Source organism: Danio aesculapii, chromosome 18, assembly GCF_903798145.1.
Source record: "Danio aesculapii chromosome 18, fDanAes4.1, whole genome shotgun sequence".
Taxonomy (NCBI): Eukaryota; Metazoa; Chordata; class Actinopteri; order Cypriniformes; family Danionidae; genus Danio; species Danio aesculapii.
In genome coordinates, this window is record NC_079452.1 from 17,267,494 (window position 1) to 17,289,909 (window position 22,416).

The 22,416-nt window shown below is 37.5% G+C and overlaps 1 protein-coding gene across 4 annotated transcripts in view; it reads right to left on the reverse strand.

Moving 5' to 3' along the window:
• Nucleotides 1-22,416, reverse strand: part of wt1b (WT1 transcription factor b) — a 77,835-nt gene that overhangs the window by 24,943 nt on the left and 30,476 nt on the right. For 2 of the 4 annotated variants that reach the window (XM_056478644.1, XM_056478642.1), the window contains exon 2: nt 3,350-3,472. In XM_056478644.1, the coding sequence (XP_056334619.1) occupies nt 3,350-3,472 (123 nt within the window). Of the gene's footprint in view, nt 1-3,349; nt 3,473-6,037; nt 6,665-22,416 lie in introns of those variants that run through there. The other 2 variants (XM_056478645.1, XM_056478643.1) reach the window with 2 other exon arrangements.

The following is a 22,416-nucleotide window of genomic DNA, read 5'->3' on the forward strand; positions in this document are numbered from 1 at the left end:
GACGCAAACCCCTCACTGCACCACAGATGCACCTTTAGCAAACCTTCTAATTCCAGCAGTATGAGGATTTTATGATTTATGTTTATGAGCGTCAAAAGTGGCTAATCTGTTCGGTGAAATATTTTACTGCGTATCACTGCATCCTAAACCACTAAAATGATAGAACGGTATAAGGAAATCTTGACTGTGCTGAGCGAGAGCGCTTCTTAAGCTGAACAGCGCATCGTCAATGTAACGTTAGTGCGAGCCGTCGGGGGAGGCTGGAGGGGGGACAAGCATGCTTCAGCCCAGTTCAAGGCAACTGTACATCGTGTGAGTACACTCTCAGATTCTGTTAATTCAGCTCTTTTTGTATGCACCTTTTGCTCTGCAAACTGACCAAAGTTAAAAGAGAAACAACGAATAAACCTTATGTTTTTCAATAAATTTGTTTGTGTTGGTTATAAAATTTGTCCATATGAGCTGCTTTGACTGGCCCAGCTAACCTTCTTGGTTTGACAATCTGGCCCAACTAAATTTGTAATTGAATAGCCCTGCTGTAAGTGTTTCTCCTTTTGTAGTTTGTAAAATGTGTGTTTAATTGTGTGTTGTAAATTGTAATCGCTCCGCGTGGCTTGTAATAACGTGTCTGTTATAGATAAGTGCTTGTAATGTATCTCTCAGGTTAAATCCCTATGGGCTATTTCACATATTGCGTCCAAAATCCATGCTGAAAGCACAACGTGTGCTTCTTCCTTTACCGATTTAAATGCGTTTTGTGTTCATAGTCAAAATGTGCTCAAATCACAACAGACTGGGTCATCGGACCAATCACCGCAGATTAACCTCACGTAAAGGAGAGGTTTGGGAACAAATAAATCGTTGAACAAATTATATGGGAGTCGTTGGGATAATTAGGTAAAAATAAATGCATATTATAAGACAATGAAAGTGTTTTTTGACCTTCCATGCATATCAGCCTGTTGATGGAGACCCCCAAAACCAAAATATGACCTTTTTAATGCATAATAAGGGCTCTTTAAGTCTGAGAGTGTTTCAAAAGCCTCATCGCTGAGCTTTCGTGTTTACGAGTCAAACAAAGCATTTCACCGGATAACAAACAGAGCGTGTGGCCTCGTCTTTACAGCGGTTATCAAAACAGCACAAGACCATAAAGCATTCAGAGAGTTTCTGAGGGCAGGAGAAACTAAATCAGTCCCTGGACGCCATTAAAAACATTCACATCCACCATTCTGCCTGCTTCTGTAAGTTGCCCAAAGAAAAGAGGTGATAATTTACGCTCGGCATAATTTATGCTTAATGAACTTTAAGACTGTTGCATAAAGTGATTTGAGTGTTTCAGGAAGGAGACGGGGAGGTAAAAATGAGAGCAACATGGGGGAAAAATCAGAGTATTTACTGCCTTGACACTTAACCTCAAGATGATCCTTGCGATGAATTTCCAGATATCTATACGTCTTTTTTGTCAAGCTATATACTTAAATACGCACAAATTCAGACATTGCGAAAAAGAGCTACACTTTACAGATACTTATAAAAAAAACATAAATATACGAAAATAACACACTTAAGAAACATTATTGCTTTCAGTTGAATCAGATTATCTTTTCTGGTTTATGTAATAATTTAAGATTAATTCATGTAGCACCGTTGTCCTGTGAGACATGACATTTCGTTCCTCTGAATGTCCACCAAGCGGCAACCTCCCGCTCTCTCTCATGAAGCAAATACGGAAGTAACTGAAACTGCAATTCATCGAAATTCCACTGGTCCTGGCTCCATAATAGAGCAGATTTCTATTGAGTCCACTGTTAGAATGGCCAACTTTACAGCAAAAAAAAAGGTGTTTACAGCCTGGTACAAAGAACGATTATGTTCATATAGCTAATATTACCTTTCATGACAAGTGTGAGGGGGGTGAAATTTTTATAACTTATCCGTTACGTTTATATTAAGTTATATTAAGTCTGCATAATTAAGGGCGTGGCCACTTGAGTGACAGATAGGTCGCCGTCACTTCACCTCAGCTGATTCCGGCTGATTAGCTGCTGAGCTTGATATATACATCATATTTTTGTTTTGTTTTATAAAGCTTTACACAGTCAGTTGCCTTTTGGAATTATTTCCTACAATTATCAGATGATATGGCATGCTGTGTGCACTTAATTGTGCTCACAAACCATTCACGTGGCCTCCATTTCCTAGGTGAGTGAAATTATACACTAATATACCATCTCTATAAATGTATTTGTTTTATTTAAGATCATTTATCATTTATAATGTTCTTTAGCCCTGTAAAGCACTCCAGAATGTGACAGATTGATTAGCTGTAGGCTCTAGAACAGTCACCTGAAACGTTGTCATGCAGTGTTATGTCTGGATTTCAGAAATAGCCTTGCATTTACTAACACACACTATATTTGAAGTATTTGGAAGTAATTAGCATTTTCCTCCTTTAGAAAATCGTCATAAGTACAATGCTTAGTAGCTCAGTGTATTACAACAGTGTTTTTAAAAGTCTAAACACTTTATTGATATAGTACACAACCAAGCACATGTGGTCAGAACACAAATGAGTCGCAGGTTATGAAGTATTAAGTGTTTCTCCCAAAGAAAAGCCTGTCTAAGCAATATGCTAGCAGGCGTCTTTAGCTCCGCCTCTGCGCCCTTGTTTGGTATCCCCCGGTCAGTGCGTTGATGCTTGAACAAAATAGCTACAGTTGGCCACGCCTACTAGTAGCTTCACTTGCGTTCTTCAGAAACCTATGGGTGACGTCACGGATACTACGTCCATATCTTTTACAGTCTATGATGTCCACACATGTAGCGGAATGATAATAACTTGACTTAAAAGTTGTTGGAAGAAAGATCACGGTCCCATAATACAATTCAAAAGCAGAAATAAATGAGGAAAAATAAAAACATCAATCACAAAATATGGGAACCCTGCTGAAAAATCCAGCTTAAACCAGCCTAGGCTGGTTGGCTGGTTTCAGCTGGTTGACAGCCTGGTTTCAGCCTGGTCTTAGCTGGTCAGGCTGGAAAATGACCAGCTAAATCCAGCTAAAACCAGCTTGACCAGCCTGGTTTAAGCTGGACATAGCTGGTTTAGGCTGGGCTCCCAGCCTGACTAGGCTGGTCAAGCTGGTTTTAGCTGGATTTAGCTGGTCATTTTCCAGCCTGACCAGCTAAGACCAGGCTGGAAATGGCTGCAAACCAGCCTGGAAGTGGCCAAAACCCCTCTAAAACCAGGCTGGTCGACCAGCTAAAACCAGCCAACCAGCCTAGGCTGGTTTAAGCTGGATTTTCAGCAGGGAAACTATTACAGTGCATGCTGTACTGTCCTTACCCATGGTGCACTGCGGAGACATCGGGTCCTCGTGTTTGAAGGTGTTATTGGGGAACGGAGGTGTGTGATGTGCAGGTGTGTGACCGTAACTGGGAACTCCGTCTACTGCTACCGTCCCATAACCTAACAGAGAAATACAGTGTATTAATGTTTGTTTACTATGGTTGAGACTCAGTTGATATACAGTTGAAGTCAGAATTATTAGCCATCCTGTATATTTGTCTCCCCAATTTCAGTTTTTTATATTTATATATTTTTTTAAAGTACTAGTATTCAGCATAAAGCTAAACTATGTTAATTAGGGTAAAGTTAGGGTAATCAGGCAAGACATTGTATAACAGTGGTTTGTTCTGTAGAAAGTCCAGCCTGATCTCACGAGAAAACGTAAGTATTTTACGTTTTGACAGTTTAGTGGCTAATTTGTACGAATTCGTACGAGTTCAGTTGTACGAAATGGTACGATTTTAAAAAGGAGGCGTGGCACCTAACCCCGCCCCTAAACCTAACCGTCATTGGAGGATGAGCAAATCGTACTAAATTGTACGAATTAGATCGTACGAATTCGTACGAATTAGCCACTAAAAAAAAGTTACGAATTGCCGTGAGATTGTGTTGGACAATCGGAAAACAAATATTACTCAAGGGGGCTAATAATTTTGACCTTAAAAGTGTTTTTATAAAATTAAAAACTGCTTTTATTCTAGCCAAAACAAAACAAATAAGACGTTTTCCAGAAGAAAAGATATTATAGGAAATACTGTGAAAAATTCCTTGCTCTGTTGAACATCATTTGAAAAATATTTGGATTTTTAGAAAACAAATTTACAAGAGGGGTGAATCATTCTGACTTCACCCTTTTGACCAGACAGCAAGAGGAAGTAGAAGTAGAAATATAAACCTTTTAAAAAATGCATTTTGAGTATTAGAGTTAGGGTTAACCTCTAACTCATGCAAGTGTGATCAGAAAAATGAGCTAACATAAACACAGAAAAGCCTTACTAATACTGATGCTGTAAATTATACAATGCACACCCCTCACTAGCAGACTCAATAACTCATCTGCTGAGGAAAGCCACTTGAGACCAATTACCTTTGTCATGAATCAATGTGACTTTTCCTAAAGTTAATCTAACGACAAATGAAAGAGACATGTGCTTTAACACACCGACGGCAGACTTCTGTATTTGAGCGCTCAGATTTACATGGTTTAAAACAAGTCAACCACACAAACTAAAAATACAGACATTTAAAATAATGTACAGTATGTGTAACTGCATGGCATATATGAATGCACAAAGGTCACGTTTTGCTTTCTCTTAACTTTATGAAAGCGTTTAATTTAGCTAATTTAATTTAGTTTCGTTTTTTCATTCATTCATTCATTTTCTTTTCGGCTTAGTCCCTTTATTAATCTGGGGTCGCCAGCGGAATGAACCGCCTAGTTCAGTTTTTGTTTATTTATTTATTTGTTGGTTTGGTGCAAACTACTTCCTTTATTTTTCATGTTAATATTAATATTCTGGTTTCTTAAAAGTTTGAAGAACCTGAAAAAAGTGCTCAAGACAGAATCTGGGAGCATTGAGGAAAAAACGGGTGATGTGAGAAGTTTTCTAAAGCTGACGCAACAGATTAAAGCATTCATCTTTTTAGTACCGCAGCTAAAACTGAGCACAGCGAAAAATATAGATAAATAACTCAAAGATTTGTATACTTTCATTTTTTTGAAAGCGTTTTTTCTTTCATCATCAAGTATGACTCCCATACTCAAGCTTGTAGATGCTTTAATTTTAAGCATTCAATTGAAATGCATGTATAATTATTTAAATGAAACGTCAGTAAAACATGTCTCTATTATCATAATTAGTTTGACATGTATTTTTCACAGGAATTTTACCCATACTTTCAAATTTACCATCACCTTTATGCTTTTGTACAGATGTTTTACTTACAGCGTAGAAAAAACAATGTTATATAAATATATTTGATTTCATAAAAATAAGATTATTTAAAATATGCTAAATTATATTTCCTTTTTTTAAACATAAATTTTAAATGTAGGTACTGATCAAAAATAAAATGATTTTTTTAAGCATCAAAATATTTCAAATGAATATTAAAAATACATTCAAATTTAATTTTTTTGCAAAAAAATATCTTTTTTAATACTGCAAATGATGCAAAACATATATGTATTAAAATACATTAGAATTTAAAAGAAATTGTTAAATAAATTTTGTTTAATATTTGGCTGCAAAACATTAAACATGTATGTATTAAATTACATTAGATTTTTTTTGCAATATAAATAATTGATTGATACATGGATTCAAAACATTAAAAATATATGCATTAAAATACAGTAGAATTGTTTATATATTTTTTGCAAAATAAATATTTTTTTATATTTGGCTGCGAAACATTAAAAATACATTCAAATATTTAAAAAAATATTTAATACTTAGCTGCACATAAAATCACTTTTGAATAAGATTCAATGTTTTGTTTTTGACCTGTATTAAGATTTAATTTAATTCAAATGCATGTTTAAAATCACTTTTTTAGAAAAAAAAATCCACTATTAGTCCTTAATCAACAAATCCTTCCATTTATTTAATTTTCAGAACCTTTTTGAGCCCAACGAGAGAGATTATGTGGCTCATGTGAGCGGCGACGGGATTGTTTTCTCACCCTGGTTGCGTGAAGGGCTCTCCATGCACCCTGGCAAATAAGGCCCATTGGAGAACATTCTGCTCTGGCTGGAAGGAGGATCAGCAAATGGGCCGTGCATCCCTGTCAGCTGCCCAGAGAAGTGTACGGTGAAGGCCCCCAAACCGCAGTGAGGATCCTCGTGCGGGTCTGCGGGCCCCCAGCCGGGCTCCTGCTTCACGAAGGAGTGGGAGGGAAGAGATCCATAGGGAGAGGCAGGGTGAAAGTCCAGCATCGGGCCCCACTGCGGAGCTCCGCCGATGGGCAGAGAGTTTGAGTTTCCCCCTGGAAGCGTCGGGACGGCTGGAAGCAGGGCACTCAGGTCTCTGACATCCGATCCCATCAGGCCGCACGGCTCTGTCAGCATTTAGACGGATTTTCTGGGTTGCAAAACACACCAGAATATCTGAGTTCAAAATGTCAAAGATAAGCACTGGGCTCCTGAAGGTGTCCGCTCAAGCCGAATGTGTGTGTTTCTCTGCTGGTGAGGTGTTTGGAGAAATGCATGGGAGAGTTTGAGCTGGAGAAGCTTCACTCTTGTACATTTGTCAGCTCTAAAAACCATCCCACCATCTCCAGAGGAGGAGTTAAAGGGAAAAAATATCACTTCTTCTGTACCTTACTCATCTTTTACTCGAACAGCACTTTCAGTCCTCTTCTGACTAATAGCTGTTATAATGATTATGTGTGTGTGGGTGTGGGTTGGTAGGTGGGTGTGCATTTGTTTATAGCCTTGTTAGTAGGGGAAATAATTGTGCAAATAGTGTTTCTCAGAGCGCTGGATTAATTTAAATCTGTTTTTGTACACTAAAATCTTTATTAAAGGAATAGTTCACCCAAAAATGAACATTTACTCATTATTTACTCTCCTTTAAGTGGTTATAAACCTTCATGCACTCAAAAAATACTTTTTTGCTGTTTGTTTAAACTACTCTTTTAAAATGAGTTGAAACAACACAATTCTTATGTTTGTTTGTTTTTTTTGGGGGGGGGGGCAACTTAATTGTTTCATGTTTAATCCACTTAAATTTGTAAAAAAATAATTAAATTAACTTAATCGATTTGTGTTGGGACGACATGAACACTGTAAAAAAAGATATGATCAATTAGTCATGACTGCATATGTTTTTAGTTCATAGTAACTTATTAAACTAAGTAATCATGTTCTAACTTAATTTTCGTAGTTACACAAGCTGTTTTAAATCAGTTTAACATAATATAAGTTCAATGAACTTATATGGTTTATTTGATTCAGCTTAAAAACTTAAGGCATCCAGGATTTTTTACAGTGAAGGAACTGTGTTGGATTTTTACAGTGTTTCTTTTTTCTGCTGAACACAAAAGTAGCTATTTTGAAAAACAGCCAAGACGAGAACATTCTTCATAATATCTTCTTTTGAGTTCAACAGGAGAAAGAAACACAAGCAGGTTTGGAAGAAAACGGGGGGGGGGGGGGGGGGGGGGGGGGTCAAAAATTGATGATGCAATTTTCATTTTGGGGTGAACGATCCCTTTTAAAAGTTTACATTTTTAAATTTAAAGGGGTGGTCCACTACGATATCATATTTTAGATTTTAGTTGATGTGTAACGTAACTGTGTGAACAACATCTCTGATTGTAATACGCTCAAAGTTCAATCCAAAGAAAGACATTGGCTTTTACAGAGTTAGCTACAGCGAAAAAAGTTTGGGACTACAAAAAAGTCCATCCGGGCTAGTTTGATCACAAAGGCTTCAGGTTATGCACATTCACCAAGTGCATACACCTCGTGCAACGAAGAGGCGTGGTCAGAGGTGCTGTAATGTAATAGCAGAGAACGCTAAAATGCGGTCCATTTTAGAGAGCAGGCGTGAGATTCAGCTGTCCCCCATTTTCTGTCTAATTCAGACTCACACTGACATGGCTACACAAGCTACGTTTCCATCCACCTATTTTTATGCACATTTTGGATATGCAAAAAAAAATTGTCGATGGAAACGCCTAGATGCGCATAAACTTTAAATGCACATAACTGAGTAGGATAAACGTTTTATTCAGTAAGAAGAGATGTGGATGAACACTTTTACAGAACAAATTCCTAAATGCACATTAAAGTCATGTGATTTTGTTTTAAGAGATCATGTGATGATAAAAATATGTGTGAACGGATAAACCAGCAGGCTGAGCACATTGTAAAGCATTTGAAATGTTGTTTTGGTCATTTTAAACGCCTTAACCGTTTCAGTATTATTCATTGATTCATTTTCTTTTCGGCTTAATCCCTTTATTAATCTGGGGTCGCCACAGCGGAATGAACCGCCAACTTATTCAGCACATGTTTTATGCAGCTTCCAGCTGCAACCCATCCATACAAACACACTCATTCACTACGGACAGTAGCCTACACAATTCAGCTGTACCGCATGTCTTTGGACTTGTGAGGGAAACCGGAGCACCCGGAGGAAACCCACGCAAACATAGGGAGAACATGCAAACTCCACACAGAAACGCCAACTGACCCAGCCGAGGCTCGAACCAGTGACCTTCTTGCTGTGAGGCAAAAGCACTACCTACTGCGCCACCGCATTGCCTCGCTTCACTATTAGTGTTGTTATATTATTAATTATCTCCTGAATAGTCAAGAGCATCTGTGATTTGCATCTCACGCCTTCAAATGCCACCGTGTGTTCACTGCGAGTCAGGATTGTCTTCTGAGGCCCAAGTATTTTATTAAATGAAGAGAAGATCCGCGCAGCTTCCCTTATCGCAGCAAATTCCGTTTTACCTGTTGATATTTGGCACCAGATAATCAAGAAATGGTGATTTTGTTCTCTTTGACTCGTTGGAAAGTAAACGTTGCTTTATTCGTATGTCTTTTATGCGATAATCCAGTTTATGCATAAAGGTAATTCGCATTTTTGGATGAAAACATAACTACTGATTAACAGTATTTACACAGCGGAAAAGTGCGTGCTATTAGACACATGACACTTCCTGGTGATCTGGAGCCGATCCGTGAATCACAGCACACTATGTTAGCTGACCAATCAGAGCCTCTTGAGGGCGGGCTTTTGGAGAAACTAGAAAATGTGACAGTGTTAGCTGAGTAGCTGTATATACTTAAAGTAAGATACATGAAGAAATAACGTGATGTCTTACAAATAAAGCGTGAGCACACATTGCTTTGCATTTTATAAATGGAACCAAGTCTTTAAAATACACTCTGGACCCACCCTTTAAAAGTTGCACCTTTAGGCAACACGGTGGTTCAGTGGTAAGCACTGTTGCCTCACAGCAAGAAGGTCACTGGTTCCAGTCCCAGCTGGCATTTCTGTGTGGAGTTTGCATGTTCACCTGGGCTTCGCGTGGGTTTTATATGCTGGAATAGTTGGCGGTTCATTCCACTGTGGCAACCCTTAATCAGGGACTAAGCCCAAGGAAAATTAATAAATGTATTAATAAAAAAAAAGTTCCTTAGTGGCATTGATGGTTCCCATAAGGACTTTTAATATATCTATAGAAACTTTCTTTAGAAGATTAGAAGGTCTTCACAACAAGAACTGATCACTGAAAGGCTCATTTTGGAAACCTGGTTATTTTTAGATGGCAGCATTTGGTCTCAATGTACATCTATTATATGTTTAGAGTGTAATGAGCTGAACGCAGATAAGGGTCTCCAGCTGAAGTGTTGACTGTTTTCTCTGTGTGGAAGTATAAATGAGTGCTATCTACGGGATTTGTGTTGTCAAAGTGAAGATTCAATTACGCTGATGGATGTGCAGGGGGATTGGGCAACACTGTTGTGAAATACCAGCGCTGTCTGTAGCCTGCTTGAAAAAACAAGGGATGTGAATGAAAGGCACAGGGGATTTTTTCATGTTGTTAGTAAGAATTGGCTGTATGTGATATGACCAATCTAAATGTACTTACACTACTGTTTAAAACTTTTGCATTTGTCATGCTCACATAAAGTATGCAGTTATTTGATCCAAAATAATGTCAAATTGTAGTATATTTTTAAAAACATGTATTTCAGCATCATTAATTCAGTCTTCAATCCAGAAATAATTTAAAAGAATAATAATAATTTAAAGTTAAATAATTTACATTATATATGCATTTATATACACTACCTGACAAAAGTCTTGTCGCTTATCATAGTTTTAGGAACAACAAATAATAACTTGACTTCTAGTTGATCATTTGGTATCAGAAGTGGCTTATATGACAGGCAAAGGCCTCTAGATTACGCTTATTTTACCAAAATAAAATATGATCATGCCTTGATTTTTAATGATTTAATTCACTCCCAGAGTTCATCAAGATTCTTGGGTTCCACCAGACATGCTAAATAATGTTTATTTCCAGTGACTGGGCTGGCCAATCCTGAAGCACCTTGACCTTCTTTGCTTTCAGGATCTTTGATGTGGAGGCTGAAGTATGAGAAGGAGCGCTATCCTGCTGAAGAATTTGCCCTCTTCTGTGGTTTGTAATGTAATGGGCAGCAAAAATGTCTTAATACCTCAGGCTGTTGATGTTGCCATCCACTCTGCAGATCTCTCGCATGCCCCCATACTGAATGTAACCCCAAACCATGATTTTCCTTCACCAAACTTGACTGATTTCTATGAGAATCCTGGGTGCATTCAGCTTCAAATAGGTCTTCTGCAGTATTTGAAGATGGTTTTGTTCAGTCCAGTAGCTGAGCATCAACCATTATTTTCCTTCACAGACATCCGGAGTGCTGGTCTGATCATGTACAGTAAATAACATCTCTGATCTCTTGTCGGTGTGAACTCTGGAGGTGTATGAGCGAGATCCAGCAGAGCTGATTCCTCAATCCATGCATCATGTGTTTTATAGCAGCTCAATAATAGGGGAATTCCTCATTGGAGGCCTGAAGACTGAGCCAAAACACAAGCAGATTTCACATGACATTTGTAAACAAATGTGTTCAGGAATGCTTTAAAGAGGCTCCAGCATTGCTTCCATGATATGCTGGACAAGGGACTTGTAAAATGGATGGATTAATTATACAGTTAAAGTCAAAATGAATAGCCCTCCTGTGATTTTTCTTTTTTGTTTTTCAAATATTTCCCAAATGATGTTTAACAGAGCAAGGAAATTTTCACAGTATATCTGGTAATATTTTTTATTCTAGAGAAAGTCTTATTTGTTTTATTTCGGCTAGAATAAAAGCATTTATTTATTTTTTTGAAAACCATTTTAAGGTCAAAATTACTAAGTGAAGTTTAGTTATAAACTAATTTCGAGAGGATCACGTGCTTATGATTGCTAGCGGCTGGATCCGCATTATCCAATTCTCAATGCACCAATCAGACGACTCCTAAGCTACAACAAATACCCTGGGTTACGTACCACCGCTATCTTCGTTTTGAAGAATCCCCCCATCCACCCCTACTCCTCCTTCTTCCTAGATGGGTGACACGGTGGCCCAGTGCTTAGCACTGTTGCCTCACAGCAAGAACCTCTCTGGTTCCAGGCTTCACCAAACCAGCAGACGTTTCTGTGCGGAGTTTGCATTTTCTCCCCGTGCTCACGTGGGTTTCCCCCAGGTTCCCCGGTTTCCTTCCACTGTCCAAAAAACATGCAACATAAATTAATTGACTAATCCAAACCGGCACTATAGACATGCTCCTAGTAAATGGTTATCTCTCAAAAGCAATCACTAGCTGTTCATTGGTTATTACAGCGGGGGAGTTCTCGAGATCTACCTGAGCTCAAACTCCCCTCTCGCCTTGCACCGGGAGGGAGCCCCGGGCTCAAGGATCTTATGAGCTCAGGGCTCTCTCCCGGGACAGCATGCCAAACAAGCTTATAATTAATCATCAGCTAAGTGTGAACTCTTAAATCAATATTTTTCGATTGTCTACTGAACTGTTATACAATTACTTGTCTAATTACCATTACTTGCCTAATTAACCTAGTGGTTGAGCTCAAATGCATCAAATGAAAAGCAAATGAGAAGCGTTTTAAAGGGGGCAGGGCATGTCAGGCACTAGAGACCTTTTGATTGGTCAGAAGCTTTGATGAGAAACTGAAGTATAAGGTATTGGCAAAACAATTCATTGATCCATTTAGGTGGAACTAATAAAATGCAAGCTTTGTTTATATCTTTTAAATGTGAATTTTGTCACTGTTTTGGAGCACACTAACTATTTATATATGCAGATTTTTAATCAGCCAATCGCATTGCATTTAGGTATGTAGACATGGTCAAGATGTTGAGCTGCAGTTCAAAGCGAGCATCAGATCGGGGAAAAAGGTAATTTAAGTGACTTTGAATGTGGCATGGTTGTCTGTGCCAGACAGGCTGGTCTGAGTATTTCAGAAATGGCTGATCTTCTGGTATTTTCATGCACAACCATCTCTAGGGTTTACAGAGAATGGTCTGAAAAAGACAAAATATCCAGTGAGCGGCAGTTCTGTGGGCACAAATGCCTTGTTGATGCCAGAGGAGAATGGCCAGACTGGTTCCAGCTGATAGAAAGGCAACAGTAACTCAAATAACCACTCGTTACAGCCGAGGTCTGCAGAAGATCTCTGAATGCACAACACATCCAACTTTGAGGTGGATAGGCTACTGATGGCTACTTCCAGCAGGATAACGCACCATGTCATAAAGCGTGAATCATCTCAAACTGGTTTCTTGAACATGAAAAGGATTTCACTGTACTCAAATGGCCTCCACAGTCACCAGACCTCAATCCAATTGAGCACCTTTTAATGTGGTGGAACCGGACATTCGCATCATGGATGTGCAGCCGACAAATCTGCAGCAATCGCGTGATGCTATCATGTCAATATGGAGCAAAATCTCTGAGGAATATTTCTAGTACCTTGTTGAATCTATTCCACGAAGGATTAAAGCAGTTAAGGACTCTGATCATCTGATGTAGAGCGGTGACAATAACAATTATGCAACGCAGCTTCTCATATCTTATTGCTTAATTATATTGGTGGAGCTCCTGAGAATAATAGTGATGTAATAGTCGAAGGCTGAGGCCACTGAAAGGCAAAAGGTCTTAAAGAGGTCATTAATAACTGTCAAAAAATGTGCGGTTTATATGTAAGTATAGCAGACGAGAAGACACCCAAGAACCAAATGAAAACTTTTACGCACTTCATTTTACTGTATGAGTATGCAAGATGAATGAAACTGTATTTTTAAGACTCGTGAAAGTGACTGCAAAGTGGCAAAGCAAGGTCTTCAGCACGCTTAGTTACATACTCAATCATTGCAGGTTAGTCACAGATCTCGTTTTGGTCTCTTTAAATTCAAATCTTAAGAATAAGAATGAAAGCTACATCATGATGAGGAAAAAAAAAACATTATATCAACATCTAAGGGCGGCCCGGTGGCAGCAAGAATGTCGCTGGTTTGAGTCCCGGCTGGGTCAGTTAGCGATTCTGTGTTGAGTTTGCTTGTTCTCCACGTGTTGGTGTGGGTTTCCTCCGGGTGCTCTGATTTCCCCCACAAGTCCAAAGACATGCGCTATAGGTGAATTTGGTAAGCTACATTGGCCATAGTGTATGTGTATGTGTGTGAATGAGTGTGTATGGATGTTTCCCAGTGTTGGGTTGCAGCTGGAGGGGCATCCATAATTAACGTAATTATTTTAAGTTTTGTCAGTATAGTGGCGAATTCATACAAATTTAGTTGTTTAAAAATGTTTTTTAAAAGGAGGCGTGGCACTAAACCCCGCCCCCTAAACTCAACTGACATAGGGGGATGAGCAAATCATACTAAATTGTATGAATGAGATCGTACAAATTCGTATGAATTCAACACAGGCTCATTCTGAAAACGTAGCCCTATATACGTTTCTGGAGATCGCGAATTATGCAGCCAGACCTACATATGGCTGCATTTCATCTTTAAAAATAACGCTTCAGGGTGGTATAACGTCGTACCTTTTCTCTCTTACCAGCGAACCGCTTACCTCCATATGGACGGCTTTCCCGCCGTTCCCAGTTTGTCTGGTAGCTCGATACGTACGCCGATGGACTTGAGACGCAGAGAGAAGTTGACTGCAACAACAGGGTTCAAGTCTGGTGAAGAACGGTTCCAAAAAGCAGGTAAGACAAAAAGCCAAAAAATAAAATAAGTATATAACAGGGTGAAAACGTGGTAAAAAATCAAGCTGCTATAAAGGCTTTTATTTTTCTGGATTGCTTTTGAACGCACTATCGGTTGGGTTTAGGGAAGTGGGTGAGCGGGTCAATCCCAGTTTTGAAAACACCATTGGTTGGGTTTAGGAAAGGAGGAAAGTGGGTCAGTCGATTGGTCAGTCAATCAGTCAGACACACAGTGGCCTCTGGTGGATTTACATGAGAATTGCAGGCGTGAATGGCACTCGCAAGAGAAATTTGAGATCTTAAAAATGCGTACACAGCAATTTCTGGCGGATTCGAGAAAACAAAAACTGCAAAAAATATACCTCCTGAGATGTATTTTGCTCTCTCCAGAAATGTATATAGGGGTTCGTAATCAGAATGATCCTGGGTTGTATGAATTAGAAACTAAATTAAAACGTTATGAAGTGGCATGAAACAGTGCTGCCAAGGTCTTTTTTTTTTTTTTTTTGGAGTGTGCCAAGGTTTGAATGGCAGTTGAATAGCCTTCAACTATGAAGCAAAGCTACCAAACACATCTTCAGCCCAGAACACAGTATTTGTTTAGACGTTTGGTAGGGTTTGTTGCAATTATGGCATATATATATATATATATATATATATATATATAAATTTTTTTTTTTTTTTTTTTTTCTTCGAATCTTTATATTCTGTTTTAAAAATGACAAAATGAATGACCAAAAATCAGTACCAAATGTATTATTTTCTTGTTTTATCTGGACCAAACCATCTAAGAGAACTGAATCAGCTTTCTTTCTTTATTTTGACCATTGCGATCAATCTCTCTATACTTTCAAAAACTGTAAAAAGTGATTATTTACTTTACTTTACTAAAAAGTGAGTAAACCAGATGTAACTTGGAACTGTTCATTTGATTAAAAATTTTAAGGCAATGGGTTTACACGCATTTTTAAGTAAAGTCAACTAATCATTTTAAAAGCAACAGGTTTACTCACTTATTTTAAGTAAAGTCAACTAATCATTTTAAAAGCAACAGGTTTACTCGCTTATTTTAAGTAAAGTCAACTAATAATTTTTTTACCGTGTAGAAACTCTTATTTGCTAATAAAATGCTTTCAAACTATTTTTGTATTATAAAAAGCACCATAAAAACAAATGCAAATTCACTTGATTAAAATATAACACTACATTCATTCAATTTCCTTCGGCTTGGTTCATTATTTATCAGGGGTCGCCACAGCGGAATGAACCGCCAACTATTCTAGCATATGTTTTATGTAGCGGATGCCCTTCCAACCACAACCCAGCACTAGCGCATGTGTTTAGACTGTAGGGGAAATCGGAGCACCCAGAGAAAACTCACGCCAACACAAGGAGAACATGCAAACTCCACACAGAAATGCCAACTGGCCCAGCTGGGACTCAAACCAGTGACCTTCTTGGTGTGAAGTGACAGTGCTAACCACTGAGCCACCGTGCCACTGCAATATAACACTATTTTCAGTTTTAAAAACTGTCAGAGGGTTTGGGATAAAAAGAACTAAATAACAAGAAGAAAAACTGCATGTAGTTAACCGCTAAGTTTTGTACAAATCCTTGGACATATTTCTGTGTATGAAACATGAGTAGGGATTAGAAACATTAAACAGAACATGAAAGGGCTCATAACTCAAGCCCTCCCTATACTGCAGCACTCATCTGTGTAAATGTCCTCAATAGTTTCCCAAACTCTTCACCACAAACTGGAAAACGCTGCCAGGACTTTATTTCCACCCTTCAAAGTAGACTAAAGTCAAAACTTTCTGATCAGCACTGTACGAACGCTGGGTTCTACACAATTTCTTCATTTTGTCCTAACACAAATCGAATAAGCTAACTTGTTTCTTCAAATTTAAGCAAACTGAACATATAACAATTAAGTTGACAATCCCCCAACCAACCCCCCCCCAAAAAAAAAAAAAACTCAAGATGATGTTGATTCAGCTCATTGATTTGAAATAAATTTGAATAAGCAGCAGAAATTATTTTTTTGAGTAAGTGTTGGCTAAGTTACTCCAAAAAAGCCAGTAAACAGTAAATTACTTCTCTAATTACTTTGTCTGAACATTAATTTAGTTACTCAATAAGTAATTTAATTGCTTGACTCTCAGTGCAAATCTCAATACATTCATTCATTCATTCATTTTCTTTTTGGTGTAGTGTCTTTTTTAATCAGGGGTTACCACAGCGGAATGAACCGCCAACTTATCCAGCATATGTTTTACGTAGCGGATGCCCTTCTAGCTGCAACCCATCACTGGGAAACACCCATACACTCTCATTCACACAGCGCTACCCACTGCATCACCACGCCACCCTAATTTCAATACAATATAAATTAAACTATTTAATTTTTTTAATTTAAGTAAAACAATGCTAAATACTAAAAAGAAAAATCTTATTTATCAAAATATGTAAAGTTTTAATAATGACACCATATTTCATCCAAACCATTCATTCATTCATTCATTCATTCACTTTCCTTCAGCTTAGTGCCTTGTTTATCAGAGGTTGCCAGAGTGGAATGAACCACCAACTATTCCAGCATATATTTTACACAGCGGATGCCCTTCCAGCTGCAACCCATCACTGGGAAACACCCATACACTCTCACATTCACTCATACACTACGGGCATTCATCTTCAATGCCTCCTCCTTCATCTTATCCTAGACATACTCAATAATGTTTATTTCCAGTGACTGGGCTGGCCAATCCTGGAGCACTTTGACCTTCTTTGCTTTCAGAAACTTTGATGTGGAGGCTGAAGTATGAGAAGGAGCGCTATCCTGCTGAAGAATTTGCCCTTTCCTGTGGTTTGTAATGTAATGGGCAGCACAAATGTCTTGATACCTCAGACTGTTGATGTTGCCATCCACTATGCAGATCTCTCGCATGCCCCCATACTGAATGTAACCCCCAAACCATGATTTTTCTTTCATTAAACTTGACTGATTTCTGTAAGAATCTTGGGTCCATGTGAGTTCCAATAGGTATTTGTGATGATTAGGGATGCAGTTCAACAGATTTTCCAAATGATCAACTAGAAGTTATTATTTGTTGCTCTTACAACTGGGATCGACGACAAGAATTTTGTCAGGTAATGTAGAGTATTTAAGCAAGTACATTGAACGTAACTGTAAATAAATTACCTAAAAAGGAAATGTAATCCCTTACTTTACTTTTCATTGATTAAGCAGTTTATTAACAGTTCTTTGTAACTTCACTGTAAAAAAAAATTCTTGCTGCATTAATTTCTTTTTAGTTGAACCAAGTTAACTTTTCTAGTCATCTCAACTTACAGAAATAAAACTACAAATATTATGTTAAACTTTTTATAACTTAAAAAAGTATTGAAACCTGATTAACTTATTAAAATAAGTTAAAATAAGGGGCGACGCGGTGGCGCAGTAGGTAGTGCTGTCGCCTCACAGCAAGAAGGTCACTGGTTCGCGCCAATAATTTTTTTACAGTGTTAAATTAAGTTATGAGACTTGTTTCAGCTGTCTGTCACGTCTCTAATTAGTTTTCTTAATAGTGTTCATGAGCGCAAACATTACAACATCTCTAAAATCAACATCACATGTTACACTTACCGATATAAGCTCCGCAACATCTTGAAACAAAGGAAATACCCTTTTCAGGAACGCTGCAAAGGAGAAGGCGGAAAAAGTGAGAAAGTAAATTAAGGAAGTGATCCATACAATAAGCTAAGAATTTCATAATCCAGTGACCATACATGTCCAAAGGTCAAAGTCAAAATAAATATGAAGAAATAATTGGTAAGTTGGAAAAAAAAGAGGCATAATGAAAAATATCAGTATTATTGATGCTTGCAAATTATGAGCTACAACTTAGGGCTTAATGGGGATAGTTCACCCAAAAAAATGGAAGTTACTCATTCTCACATTGTTCGATTTCAGCTTAGTCTCATAGTTTTGCATATTTATTAGTACAAATTTAAACCTGAAAGTGTAATAAACGCACTAATGGTTTTGTATTGTAAGTTTTGAGTGTGATTTATTGATTTATTTAAATTTAAATTTACATTTACATTTAGTCATTTAGCAGACGCTTTTATCCAAATCGACTTACAAATGAGGACAAGGAAGCAATTTACACAACTATAAGAGCAGCAGTGAACAAGTGCTATAGACCAGTTTCAGGTGTGTAAAGTCTAAGAAGCATTAGAATTTATTTATTTATTTATTTATTTTGAGAGAGAGAGAGAGAACAGTTAGTGGTATAGCCAGAGAGGCAGGTAAGATTAAGAAGGAAAGTGGAGACTAAACAGTTGAGTTTTTAATCGTTTCTTGAAGACAGCAAGTGACTCTGCTGTTCTGATGTAGTTAGGGAGTTCATTCTACCAACTGGGCAGACTGAATGCGAGAGTTCGGGAAAGTGATTTCTTCCCTCTTAGGGATGGAACCACGAGGCGACGTTCATTCACAGAACGCAAGTTTCTGGAGGGCACATAAATCTGCAGAAGTGAGAGCAGATAAGAAGGAGCAAAGCCAGAGGTCGCTTTGTAAGCAAACATCAGAGCTTTGAATTTGATGCGAGCAGCAACTGGCAGCCAGTGCAAATGAGTGAGTAGCGGAGTGACATGTGCTCTTTTGGGTTCATCAAAGACCCCTCGTGCTGCTGCGTTCTGAAGCAGCTGAAGAGGTTTGACAGAATTTAATGAAGTCTAAACCCTGTCCATACACCACTGCAAGTTAGGTTGCAATCAAGCAAAGCAAATGACGAAGTATATATGGGTTTATTTTTGAGGGGGTTAAACAATGACACAAATATCAGTAAACTGACTGCCGTAAATTCTCCCCACATACATTTTGCATCTAAAAGATGATGTCCATGTGAACTTTTCACATTTAAACGCCCAAAATACAGCCTGATTTTTTAAAAATAAAACACAATCTTTTGTATGGCCACCGATGAGGATGGAGATGACATTTGTGTATTTTGATATATTCAGTAGCATGAAAAAATGCATTTTGTGTTCTACAGCAGATAAAATAAATATTACATTATAAATGATCATTAAACAACTACAAAAAAAACTTTCCTTGTTTTAACATTAAAGTGTAGTCATTTTTAACATTATGCAATCCTTCTGTCGTTTACAACTGAGCAAAACCATTTCATAATAAATTAGTAAACAGTTCTTGATAACGGTGACTGAAAACTTATTTTTAAATGTTAGAGTTTGCTTATGTTGTACATTTCAGTTTCTAAACACACATGAGAAAATGTAGATTTGATAGAACAAATTATGAAAAATGCATACAAACACTGATGGGATCAAACTGGGAACATCTTCAAAACAAAAATATTTATATATTAATAGAAAGTGAGAGATTAAAATATAGACATTAAAAGGAAAAGTATTCATATGAATCAAGTGATTTAATAAAAAAATGTAGACCTTGATTCACATTTAAACATCATTATATCCTAGTCGTATGTGTTTTTAAAGGAGGTTTGAGTTTCCCTTAGAACTGGTAAAACAAATTCAGCCAGTTTTAAGCTTCATTGATTAATGTTGCCTAAATTACAGCGAGGAAAATAAGTATTGAACACATCACCATTTTTCTCAGAAAATGTATTTCTAAAGGTGTTGTTGACTTGAATTTTTCACCGGATCTTGATAGCAACCAAAGAAATCCATATATGCAAAGAAAACAAATCTAATTAGTTTACAAATGAAGATATGCATAATAACATGAAATGACACAGGGAAAAAGTATTGAACACATGAAGAAAGGGAGGTGTAGAAAGGCAATGAAGGCCCAGACAGCAGCTGAAATATTTCAGTAGTTCTTCAGCAATCCTCCACCCTTCATAGCTGCTTTAGTCCAACATCTACATAACCAGGAGGATAAAGATGAAACCAGGGTGGACATTTCAGCAAGACAATGATCCAAAACACAGCCAAGGAAACTCTCAAATGCTTTCAGAGAAAGAAAATAAAGCTGAAGAATGGCCCAGCCAATTACCAGATTTGAATCCAATAGAAAATATTATGCCCAGGAAAAAAAACATGACGTGTTCAATACTTATTTTGCCCGCTTTAAATCTGGTCATCATATAAAGTGTCTCTTCAGAAGTCTTGTTGATTCATTTAAGGGCTACTTTTAAGAAACATCAGAGTTTTGGTGGATTGATTCCCAAAAATGAAAAATGTATTTAAGTATCAAAGTAAGATGAATAAAAATCTTACCAGTTTGAATCCACATGATTGTACAGTATGAAGCTGCACTTTTACAGTATGTGTACTTGCATTTCGTTGCCTTGTACTTGTACATGTGTAATGACAATAAAGTTGAATCTAATCTAATCTCATCTAATCTTTATTTTTTTGCCATGTCAGCAACTGTGGCAAATATATATTGTTTTATAGCATTGTTGCATGTTGTTGTATAGCTGTAGTCCTGTATGGCTACGACTAATATATATTTATATCAGTGTTAATTTTGTTGACGAAAAATTTTCATCATCATTTTTGTGACAAACAAGTTTCTACCGACGAAAACTAAATAAAAATTAAGTGATGATGATGACAACCATAATAAAAATATACTGACATTTTCGCTGACTAATAAAAACGAGACAAGAACGTGATTGAGGACGTTTTTTGGAAAATAAATATCCAAAGTTTTTTCCTCGCCGTTGTCGCCACTGGTTTGCTTGGTTTGGGACTTGTGGAGCTGCGCATCGATGGATTTGCTCCTCAGTGTTCGAACTCTCAGCAGTGAATATTAAACCACACTGAACTGAACTAAACTGAACTTCAACACTGAAAACTGGACAGACACTGTTTCAATTTACTATAATCTTCTTTGTTAAGCTGCTTTGACACAATCGACATTGTAAAAGTGCTAGAGAAATAAAGATGAATAGAATTAATAAATGAAACACACACACACATTTGAAAAGTCACTGATCCACAGTAGTTGCGGGATGCGATTAAATCCTCTTCCATTCCAAATTACACTTAAATTAAACCAAATAGTCAACGAAATTCATTTATTCATTTTCTTTTCGGTTTAGTCCCTTTATTAATACGGGTCGCCACAGCGGAATGAACCGCCAACTTATCCAGCATATGTTTTATGCAGTGGATGCCCTTCCAGCTGCAACTTATCTCTGGGAAACATTCATACACACTCATACACTACAGACAATTTAGCCTACCCAATTCACCTGTACCACATGTCTTTAGACTGTGGGGGAAACTGGAGCACCCGGAGGAAACCCATGCAAATGTGGGGAGAACATGCAAACTCCACACAGAAACGCCAACTGGTCCAGCCGAGGCTAAAACCAGCAACCTTCTTGCTGTGAGGTGAAAGCACTGCCTACTGCGCCACCGCGTCACCTAGTCAACAAAATCTAGAGTAGATTTTGTCGACTAAAATCTTATGAAATTTAGTTGACTAAACTAAAATGATTCACAAGACTAAAATATGACTAAAACTAAAATGGAATTTTAATCAAAAGACTAAGACTAAAACTAAATCAAGATTTCTGTCAAAATTAACACTGATTTATATATTATTTTGAGTACACTATCCCAATCAAGGTATTGAAATATCAAACTTAATTCAACTGACAACAATGTTTGTCTATGTCTACATGATTGTACCAGTAAATTTTTTCTAACCAATAAACACTGAAAAGAGGTGCATATTATAGTGTATCTAGAAAGTAGAACAGAGATATGAGGGTAGACTTTTCGGTAATGGGCCACAATCAACCACCTACAAACCGCATCCAGAACATCAAAAACCAAACTGGCAAAGCAATTGTTAAAATAATGCTGACGAATCAGATCAGCACATCCACAAAAAACATAATATTTCCTCACTTTTTTACAAATTGACTTCAACTAAGCAATGAAATAAAACCCAACTATTATTTTGTCATTGATCCAATACTAAACAATGGCTCAGATGCAAAGAACAGAACTATCTGCGAATCTGCGAAGGCTTACGGAGAGACTTCTCACCAAATGTATATCGATGACTAAGTGATTCTCAGTGAGTGATTTTAAACACACACAAGAGTAGATTTCAGAAAGTGCGCTTTGAGCTGACCTGAAGATTTACGGGACGAGTGAGATTATCCAGGGTCTATCAGAGCAGGAAGATTACATCTTCTCATAGTGCAGATAAAAATCACAGTACAGTCACCACAGCAACAGATAGGAGGCTCCTAAATACA